Source organism: Geospiza fortis, unplaced genomic scaffold (assembly GCF_000277835.1).
Source record: "Geospiza fortis unplaced genomic scaffold, GeoFor_1.0 scaffold200, whole genome shotgun sequence".
In the NCBI taxonomy this organism is placed as follows: Eukaryota; Metazoa; Chordata; class Aves; order Passeriformes; family Thraupidae; genus Geospiza; species Geospiza fortis.
In genome coordinates this window covers 1,231,886-1,243,216 of record NW_005054353.1, presented here as the reverse complement: position 1 = coordinate 1,243,216, position 11,331 = coordinate 1,231,886, and the positions used below count along the sequence as shown (strand labels likewise).

Here is an 11,331-nt window from a genome sequence, read left to right as displayed (position 1 = left end):
GTACTGGATGGTGCGAATAAAGGTCCCTGTATTGTCCACACTGAATGGCTCAGACCACCGCCAGTTTCCCCAGCCTTCAATACAGATGTGCAACAGCTGGAAAGAAAGAAATTACTACTTCAATACATAACTGGGGAAAAAAAGTGCCTTGCAGTAGGATATAAATTCCCATGACAGAGAAATATTCTTGGTTTGAAATCTCAGCAATGCTAAGCACACCAGTTGTCTGAATGATCCATTCAGTCTGTAATTCTGTGATTTCAGACACAATCAGAAGAAGCAACAATACCATAAAATGGCTCTGAATCATGCATTTCTATAAATTACCTGCTTTAACAGTATGTTTAACATCTAGGCACAAAACTGTTCAAAACAAAAAGGGCAAGTAGCCTAGAGAGCATAATACAGGAAACAAGAGATTTTCTTCACTGCCTTTGAAATTGTTCTAGAAGCCCATTCTATTACCAGCAAGGTGATATGAACGCAGGTCCATGCCAGATTTTTTGCCTTCAGAATAAAACAGAAAATTACAAACACCCTTCCCTTCGAAAATAAAGGACTTGTATAGCTTGCATATATGTGTCTGTTGAATGCAGAATGTGGTATATTGCTGAGAGATGGGAAACATTTCATTTCTTACACAAATGTGGTGGTAAGTTCAAGCTTGACTGCATGGGAAGAAATTTAACTGCATAATTATACTCCCTATGTGATTCATTCTGGAAAAGGAGTGGCTTTTTTCCAGTTTAACTTAAATCACTTCCAGAGCAATACAGTCTTTCATCATTTGAAGAGCCTTTCATCCATTTACCCACCATACGCACTTACCTCTGTCCCATGGAGATTCTTTAAGCCAGAGTAGTGAAAATTGGTACTGTTCCATGTAGGTCAATGAAGTTACATAAATTTACACCAGCTGAAGATCTGACTATTTAGCTCTGTATAGATCTTTTGTGGCTGTGCAAACTTAAGGATGTGAGTTATATATAAGGGATCAAAGCAATAAGCATTCTGGGTAAAATTTATTCTTTGCAGAGGGCCAGCACAGAGCCTAAGCATCACTTAAGTTCTTTAAAACAGTCATATGAAGGCCTTGTGGGAGTTCTCTCTTGAGGGTTGAATTTCACTCTGATTTTGGACATCTGTCATTAATTAATTTAAGTAATTGAGAACAGGATCAGGCCCAAAGATTGATTATTTACACTAGCAAAAACTGAAACTTGTAAATACTGTGTTCTTCCATGATTTGTTTCCAGAAAGGGATGGCATTCACCATGGGTCTGGTCAGTTGGACTTAGTGAAGGGCTGGATGTTGGGGTTTCCTTCATTGTTTTAAGAAACAACCACAGCAATAACTTTCAAAGATATTACAACTCAGTAGCCTGTTTGCAATTTGTGGTATCCTCAGCACAAGCTACACACAGAACAATAACATCCATTCAGTGGGTGGCTTTTGAGTTTGCAAGAGTGATGACTGCTGCATTCAGATTCAAATGAGTTTTATGCTGGAAGCACAAAGGCTGATACGTGCCCGTGTGTGCAAGGACAGGCATCTGGATGTGCACACGTGTGGGCACAGCTTTATTTCCAAGGTTATGTTGAGGGAGGCTGTACACTAGGACAGCCAAACTCATAAACAAACATGTCACTTAGATTCTGAAGCATTAGTAAAAGAAAAGGAAAAAGAAAACAACGACAGAAAAATCCAGTTGCAGTGGCTGGAATCTGTTCAGTTTCTCACAGAGGCAGCTGGGAATAAATCTCATCACATATGAAAATTAAGAGAAACATGAAAACTGTTTACTTTGGAGAGAATGGTAGCTGGAAATGACAGCCAAATAATGAGAAAAGGTACTTAAGTGGTCAGCCTCAGCTACAGGCCGACAAAATACTGTGTGCTCCAAAGATAGATGTCATGTAAATGCCATAATTGACAATTAGTAATTACATGTAGCTACAACACTAGGATGTCTCCCACCCTGTATAAACAGCTTTGCTCATGAGTCGAATGTTCCCAAGGAACATGCTGTCAGCTTTCCCTGAGCAGTCATTAGCTCCCAAATGCTGCCTTACTAATCTTCTGAGTAGTGATTAGTCTGCATTTAACTTCAAGATTCAGAAAGAAAAATAAAAAGCTATTATAATCTATTGGCATTTTCTTATTTAACAAACATACAATTTGCATCCTGGCAAACATGAAGGATACGGCCTCCATAATTTACTTTAAAGATATCTAATACATTTCTATTAATGACCTAACAGTATAAGAATTGGGTGCTGTGTAAGTTTACTTTTGAGCCAAGAAACTGCATTCCATGATAACAAAAAAAGGATCTCTGAATGATTATTTAAGTGTGAGATTTCTGGAAAAGATGTCTAGAAATAATGGCAGTGATTTTAGAGAACTAAGTAATCAGACATTAGCATCCTTTTAGCAGAAAACAGATTTCCAGATTCACAAAATTTTCTAAATTGGAAGGGACTCGCAAGCGAATGGCCCATACAGGGACTGAACCCAGAACCTTGGTTTTATTTGCACCTCACTGTGACCAAACAGGTATCAAAGTGACCTGATACTAAAGATTTGCAATAATTGTCATTAACTCTTTCATTGATCAAGCTTTATGCTAATTCTAAGAATTTGTTAGACACTCTGTTCAAAAAAGTTCAATGAATATAGCTAGGTATGGGACATACATTAGGACAAAAGAGAATTCGTTGCATTAATGTACAAAAAAAAGAGACTTCAAAGCATTCTAAGAAATACAATCCATTGATAAGCGAAAATTTGTAGATTAGAGAGAATTTAAACAGACTATCTATTGTATACGTGAAGATAGGCACTAATTCGTGTAAATATTTGATTTCTGTATTTTCTGTCAGGGAAATATACCAGCAGATAACCCAGAGAGTTTTGTTTTGACTAGACTTGGCTGGGGCTTGGATTTGTAATTCTTAGCCATTATGGATTTCTGTTTTGAGAGGAATAGAAATTACTTCAAGGAAGGCAGATTAAGATGAAACTGCTCTTACTGGAGCAAATAGCTAGAAAAGCATTATCTTTAAAAGAATGTCTTTATCATGCCTCTTCACAGAATGTTTTTATGTGCTCCTCAAAATTTACTTAGGTTTTCAGCTAGATGTGTGAGTGAAGGATATGATCTGAGTAAATAAAGCTGTGTGTCATATGACAAAGCATGAGGACTAAAATGGGGGATTAAAAGTGAGACTAAGAACTCAGCCTGTCCAGAAAAGGCATCAATTTCCAGCTGCATAAGTAATTTAAAGCTTGAGCCTTCAAAATGCTTAGTGATGCAAATTTGATTTCTACTTTGCTTGTAGATTCACCAGATTTAACTTGGTTTCACCAAGGTTCTTTAGACGGTATTTGTCTTCTAAGTGAAGCTAGGAAAAGTTTTTTTGGGGGGGAACAAGGTTCCCCCCAAATCGCTATTAATTCTGAGAGTTTGGGAACCATCAGGTGAGGACCTGGTAAATGGTGTGGGTGCAGTTGTTATTTTAAAAGATAGAAGATAGTAAAATAAAAGCTGTGATAATGCAGCAGCACAGAGGAAATATAGCTCTGGAGATGGGAGCTGAATTCTAAGACTTGAAGCTAAAAAAATTTTTAATGGAAAAATTAAAGGAGAAGCTTGATTTGTATTTTTTACTGTGTTTTCACAATACAAGGTGGTTCTTGATTAGGATTAATATTCACAACAATAAAACCAACTAGTATTTGGAAAAACAGTGAACGAAATATTTATTCTGCATACTATCAGCTGCAGTGGCCAAAAAACCAGCTTGAACTTCACTTTGGCTTCATTTTCTCAAGTGACCTGGGAGATCCAGCCAGTTCTATGCCATTGGCCTTTGTAGGACAGAAAGCCAGTGCAGAGCATGGAAAAAGGCAATTTCCATCACCCTCACTCTGGCTAGTAGAAAAAAGGTCACACTTGGTAGATAAACTCTGACTCTGGGGGCTCCTGGAGATGTTGTGAACCTCAACATTACCTGCAAAACAGACCTGAACCTCACAGATACAAACTCACCCTACACACTGCAGAAAAGTCTTTTGGTTAAGGAACAGTAACCAAATTATAAATGTTCATGGATAATATTAATCCTTATCTGCCCCAGATATTACCTAGAAATACAATTACATGTAATACAGTATGAGCATTGATTCAGAATGCAGGAACCCCAAAAAAAGCAGTACTACTCTTCTCACTGTGTGAACAGTATAAAATAACATACAGCTTTTTTTGCCTGATGTTGTTCTCTAATGACCTGGGGAGGATTATGTAAAGTACAAGAGATTGTTCAGAGAACTTGTAACCTTCCTAAACAGTAAAAAGGGAAAATATCCCAATAACAACTGATATATAAGTTACAGTTTCTAAGGTTTGAACCCAGAGTACTGCACATAATTTTTCACATTATATAACCCAATATCTGAAAGAACAGCAACTTGGAAATAAATAACAATGAATTGTGATCCTGCTGCAACATGAATCAAAATTTGGTTTCAGTCTTTTTTTTTGGTAGAAGGAGGAGGAAGTTCTCATATAGCAAATTTGCTATTTGTAAAACTACAGTAGCCTTTAAAAAGTATATTTATAAAATTTAGAATTTGTGTTCACAGACACACTATTTAAAATAAGAAAAATTTTAAATGTGTTCCAATGAAGGTACTAATAATGTACTAACCAGTACTAATATCTACTCAAGAGTTTGTAAGCGTATGATCAAAAAAGTGATAGATATTTTTTCCCTCAAATTTTATAAAGTAGCAATAAAATGTCACAGTTTCAGGCATATGTACTTTGATAAGAGATAAATATATTTTATTAATACCCACATTCTCATCGAAGTCATTGCCCAATTCAACATAGCAACTGATTTTTTATCCATTATATCTGCTGCTTCAAGTTAAAGATGATGAAAAGTGAAAATGTGTAACGGTTACTGTAACCCTGGAGGGAGACCACAGAAAGGTTTGAGAACTGCTACTTTCTAAAAACTTTTACGATGCAACATTATGTTTTGCATAGAAAGCACACCAATGAACTTAAATCCATCACTCTGTGGTTCCTCAGAGGACTCTGCTGAAATTTGAGCGTAGGGAAAACAACTAGTAATAACTAGCACATTATAGACAATTTCTCCTGTCTGCTCATAAGCAAACAATCTCTGCAGAATGCATTCAGGGGACTCTTACATGGATATCTGGTTTTTACATTTGCTCTGATCCCTAGTGGGACCCTCCAATTGCCTACTGTCTTGCAAGACAGAATTCCTTAACTCTGAGTAAATTACTAGGAAGATCTGATCTCTTCTAACTTCAGAGTTTCACCCTATGTATCATATGCTCCAGTTCATCTAAAAAACACAGCTGTCTTGGAGACAAACATGACTTTTGATGTAACTGGGGCCCATCCCACAAAACAATGTGAAGATCAAGATAAGGAGTGCAGACTTGATCCAATAATAATGTAGGAGCCAGTGTTGTCTGTAGAGCACAGGAATGATGTATCTTCTCTTCCCTTTTAATGATATCTAACAGACCTCTAACTTTCATTAAAATCTGCAGAAGGAACTCACAAAATCTGGCAGCTTTAGGTAGAATTGCTTAAAGCCTCAAATACCATCAGTTTTGGACCTACCCCAACTCTGAAAGGGACTATACAATTGGGGGTGTCTTATCCCTAAGGGGGGCCAAAACCTCGTGAAATCTGAGGAAAATGTGGGGGGGGTGGAGTGGCGTAGAAGAACGAGCATCGGACCTCGGACTTACTACTGAAATCTTAGCCAAAGTAGCGAGACTTGCAGGAATCAGAGTGAAAGTTAAAAGGGAAAGGTTAGGTTCCCTGAAATGTAAAGGATCCAGGCAGGGAAAAAATGAAGGAAGCAAGGAGCTTTAAGTTAAGCCAAACAGTTGGAGGGACACCATCAAGAGTTGATAAATCCAAATCCTTGGTGTGCTATAACTGTTTTTGTAACATTAAAAAGTTGAAATTTTTAAAATTTTAGCCTACAGTTTCATTAATAATAAAATTAATTCTAAATGCAAATAAATCGTTATAAAACTATCTGCTAAAATATATATTTTAGGTGTATATATATTTAATTGTGTTAAAGAATTTCAATGGGCAATTACCGCATCTCTATTCTTAATTAGCAAAAGAAAAATGGAGAATTTTATTGATGTGAATGTAGAAGAAATACAATCCTTTTAAAACTATTTATTTTCATTTAACTGAACTGCCTTGCCATACTAAAAAAACATTTTGCAGAGGTTAAATAAAGTATTTCATGGCAACCGCTGCTTCTTAGTGCCTGTGTAACAAGAAACATGAGCCAGCCAAAGTTGTGCAAGTTGGTTTTCTTTCCCAGTAAGAGAATGTGGTATCTACGACCTTGTCCTAACTCATTTTATCCCCAAGAGTAAGTCAAGTAAGTCAAGTATGAACTAATGCCTGGAGGGAAGTCCCTGACTCCAGAAGTATGGATTATTTCACATTTATCTTACAATCTGCTCTCTGAGTTCTTAAAATTCACTAACTTGGCAAGTCAAGAATTATCATGAGAAATGAAATAATTTCATAACTATGAAGTCATCTAGCATTCCATGAATATGACACTCAGAGGGTTTGTCCTTGCTCGGGCATTATTCTGACCTTTGGATAACAAGCTGCTAGATAGTTTTGCATGGAAACAATTAGAAAAGTGCCACAGTATAAGAGGGACAACCTGATGTCTTGATTGAGTTGTTGTTTTCATTTCAAGGATTTGTATTAATCATTAAAAAAATGTACATGACAACATTTGTAATAATATTTAAACAAACTTTTTTTGTATGATTTAAAATGACATGGGATTGTACTGGTTAGATGAACTGCCATTCTGAATGCTGCATTTACAATGGACTTGTATTGGCAAATGAAAAGGCTTATGGGGGAATGCCAAGGTTCTCTCTTTACAAGACCTTTGTAAAGAAAGTTTGGTTCTATCTCAACTGTGTGCAGAAAGCCTCTGCTCCCATATAGTTTCAGTTAAATTACCTCAGTGCTGTTTTTTAATCTCTAGATTTCCCAGCAAGACACGGCTGTTCAAAAATGTTAAGGGAGCAGAAATCATGTTGAAATTATTCCAAAGGTTGGGACAAGGGCAGCAGAACCTCCCTACTAGAGGAGCCTGCTGGCCAGCAGTGTGGCTGAGTCAGGAGTCAGCTGTTGGCTTTGCCATCTCCTGGGACACAGGAATCCATCATGACACTCCTGACTTTTTATCAGCCCAGTTCTTCAGTGAATCTAAATCTGATCAGAGCAAAACAGAATGGGGAAACCCTTTGACATCACCAACTGTTAGCTGAAGAATAAATGTCTGATAAATGAATCTGAAGCTCCTTCTGTCACCTCACCCACTCCCTTATGTGTGATTTGGGCTTCTGATGGACTTTTCCACCTTTCATCCTGCACTTTTGTTTTTCATTTAATAAGAAACTTAAATAGCAGCCATGAAAATGGAATGTTTTGCACTGCTCAAGTCTGTGACTGAAAGCACAGTTTAAGTTTTCCAGGCGTTAGATGTCTAATGCCATTTATTCTGATGGTGGTTTTTAGCAGTTCAGTTGCAACTAAGAGAAAGTATCAGTAATGAGCTGTCCTTTTAATTCTTCAACTTTTCACTTGCTTGAGATAATCTTCATTTTGAAGACTCCTTCCAGTTTGAACCATTACTGAATATACATCATACTGAGAACTACACCTTTAGTAGACCTACCTAAAATGAGGATTCTCACAACTGACTAATTTTATTTAAGTAAGCAGAAAATGAATGTAAGAATTTTTTAAGAGGAAAGCCTTACTTAGTTCCGAGTTTATTTGCATTACTTTAAATACTTCCTTCGTCTTCTTCCATGTATTTATGAAAATGTTTAAATCTAATTTTGGGTGGTTGCTACAAATGCAAGTGATACTTGGTTATGAGTTATAGGTTACACTTAGTTAGCTTTCTTTCTCCCTCACACAACCAAGGGGAATTACAACAACTGTAATCCTATGTCACCTGATGAGTGGGGATCTTGTCCCACACTCTGACACGTGCCCAGCTGCACCGAGCACAGTCACCACCTGGTCTGGCCACCTGTGGGATGGGGCATCACAGGCGCTTTGCGTGTATGAGAAATCGTGTCTTTTTTTTAAAACGTGGAAAGGGACAGACACTACTCCAGAGTCTCAAAGTCTCCAAAGGCCTCTCTCTGTCACTGTGACACCAGCACACACTTTTTATAACAGCTCCTCTGATGCTGGGCTAAGATGGTCCTTTATGAGCTTGGCTTCCTCTTGACTTACGCCCTGACTTCAGTGTCAACTGCAATTGTTTACTTTGGCAGATTTTGCTCTGCACAGATTACCACATTCATGTAAAATTCAGTAGTTTTGCATATCCATCAGCTGACATGTGAATGAAAACCACAGTAAATTTGCCATCTCTGCCTCCCAGTGCAACTTGAAACTTGTCAGTGGTGAAAGTGGGCACAAGTCCTGTTTAGAATTACAATTCAAAATTGCCTTTTTTCTCACATGCTAAGACTGGTATTTCTTAGGGCTCTAGGGGAGTTAGGAACTCCCATTCACCACATTCCTCCTAGGATCTGTTAAAATTTTAGTAATTTTTCAGGGCAGGACTACTGCTCAGCAAATGGGGTGGCACTGCTCTGTAGTTTCATACTCAGCAGGAGCTGGGTATGTACTAAGAAAAGAGAAGAAATGGATTTGTTGTTTCACAAACACTTTTAAAATTAGATTTAAGTTCTTGTTCTGTCATGAACAAAGATGAGAAGTCTATTTTTTACTACCTCCCAAGTGTTGGTCTCCTCTCCCAAGTACCAAGTAACAGAACAAGAGGAAATGGGCCTCAGGTTATGCCAGGAAGGTTTAGAATGGATATTAGGAAAAGTTGCTTCATGGTAAGGGTTCTCAAGCATTGGAACATGCTGCCCAGGGAATGGCTGAGTCACCATCCCTGAAAGTCTTTAAAAGATGTGGCACTTAGGGACATGGTTTAGCGGTAGACTTGGCAGTATTGGGTCGGACTCAATGATTTTAAAGGTCTTTCCAACTTAAATGATTCTATAGTTGCATTGTAATACTTCCTGTTGATAGTTTAAAAGTATTTTATTTCAGTTTCAGTGTTTATCCTTAAAACAAAAAATCCCATAACCCAGAAATTGTATTATTTAAACTATATAAGTGGTGTGTTTCTGACAATTTCAAATCTTTTCTAAGGGAAGACTGAGTTGAGAGCTTTGTCCAGTTTGACCCTCTTCTGCAAACAATTTCAGTGAACAGATGCTTCTGGTAAAAACAACTGGTTAAAAAAATTCCCCAAATCTCTAATGTACATCTCAGGAAACATGGATCACTTAGTTATAGAAACCTGGCAAGTTGTCTTTCCTTTTTTCAGAAGCTTCACACAACTGCTTTGTTTTACAAAAAGTGCACATCCAGTTCTACCCTTGAGCAACTTTAAAAGACTTCTGGCTTTCCTCACACTTTGTTTACCTTTTCTCTGTGTTGCAGCCCCAGTGTGTGACTCCTGAAGGAACTGGAGCTTTAGAGATGGTTGAGACCACGGAGAAAACCAAAGAATCAGTGCATGAAGACACCATTGGCTTTAGCAAAGGCTGCCCTGGAAGGGCTGTTTCTGACATACCTGTGGGGACTTGTGCGAGCGCCAGCTGTACTGGTGACTGTGGAGAGTAGCCAGCAAAATATTCTCATCAGTGTCCACCTGGCCAAACCTCAGCGTCTCTTGGGTGTCATTACAGATCACAAAATGGCTGAAGACAAACTCCTCTGCCTCAGGGCATTGGTTCTGAAAGAAAAGGGATAGAAAAGCCAGGAAGAATCAATGTCAGTTGCAGGACATTTGGCAGCTGCCTGCCCAGTGGCGACTGTTACAACACAGAAATGCAAAATCTCTTCCCTCAGCTTTGGCCTCATAGTAATCTCTGCAAAATCTAGTTTCTGGGTTGGCAAAATATATCCTAAGACTTCAGTTTCACTTTATATTTCTGCAATGCAAATCTTGAAGATTTAAAATGACAATAAAACAAAATTTTCTGATTTCAGTAAACAACTTCAACAACATTAAATTCAGTGGGAAATGATGTTACATAGGGCAGAAAGGGTACAACAGGCTGAGCAGGGTGGAATGAAGAGGTTTCTCAGCGCTTGACAGCTGAGCTCTCAGGCCAACAGGTTTACAGTTCCTCTTCCCCAGCTTCTGCTTCTACTTTGAAATATTGCTGTGGATCAGCAGAAGATTCCCTCTTTCCTGATACCACTTGAAAAGACAACTAAAGAAAAAAAAGAAGACATGAGTATTTTCCCAGCTCTATGAGGCTGGTTTGAACATGTATCATGCCATTTAATATGAAAAAAGAAAGTATTTTAGATTTTATAATACTTTTTTCTCCAGCCTCTTTCCATCCCTCTCTTGCTGCTTTTCATCTGGCTGCTTGTCACTCTGTTGGCACAATGAGACTATATGATAGTCATAAAAATTGCCACAGCTACAGGTCTTCTACCCCTGAAGGCATGAGCTATAATCCCCTGTATGGGAGAGGTCAAAGTGTGACTGACAATTTGATTTGGAGATCATCTCTCGTATATTTCTGCCCCAGTCACAACTGGGCAGGCACCTTCCACTTACAAGCAACTATCTAGCAACTGCAACAATTACTCAAAGAAACCAACATTTGGATAGTCTTTATGCAATTTAATGGTTCTAACACAAAATACTCATCTTCTTGTGTTTTTGTTACCTCTTATTGACCCATCTTTCCTAGCACACTGTTGTGACAAAATTTTTCTGTTGCTTGGTTTTCCTCTTCACAACACAGCTAAGCAACTCGTTTCTCATCCTTCCATCCCATGACGTTTTCTCTAATTTATGGAACCTCCACGGATTTTGAGAGCCGATTCTGCTTCCCCTCCTTGCACTCTCAGTGGACCTTTTAAATGGATGTTACCACCTTCCCTGCCTCTAATCATATGGAACCCTTAGCTCTTTGATAACAATGTGCCTGGAAGCCTGCAGAAATTCAGAGATCAAACAAGAGGGAGAGAAATATTTCCTCATAAATCCCTATGCAGCCTTAGTCATCCTTGAAAACCAGTTTGATGCATTGCTTGCAGCACATTACTGTGTGATGTACATGGAAGTTTTTCTGAGAAGTGAAATGTGCAAGGTATGTCCAGTTTAGCATCCTTGAATGCATGTTCACTGCTGGTTTCTCCAGAAGAACGTAAGGTGAATCTA

The 11,331-nt window shown here is 38.2% G+C and overlaps 1 protein-coding gene across 1 annotated transcript in view; it reads right to left on the bottom strand.

Annotated features, from left to right (window-relative positions):
- Positions 1-11,331, bottom strand: part of VPS13B (vacuolar protein sorting 13 homolog B) — a 431,388-nt gene that overhangs the window by 37,306 nt on the left and 382,751 nt on the right. The window contains exons 43-44 of the mRNA XM_005423449.3: positions 9,721-9,882; positions 1-96 (exon numbers count right to left, since the gene is read on the bottom strand). The exon at positions 1-96 is cut by the window's left edge and continues 44 nt beyond it. Of these exons, the coding sequence (XP_005423506.1) occupies positions 1-96; positions 9,721-9,882 (258 nt within the window). The remainder of the gene's footprint in view (positions 97-9,720; positions 9,883-11,331) is intronic.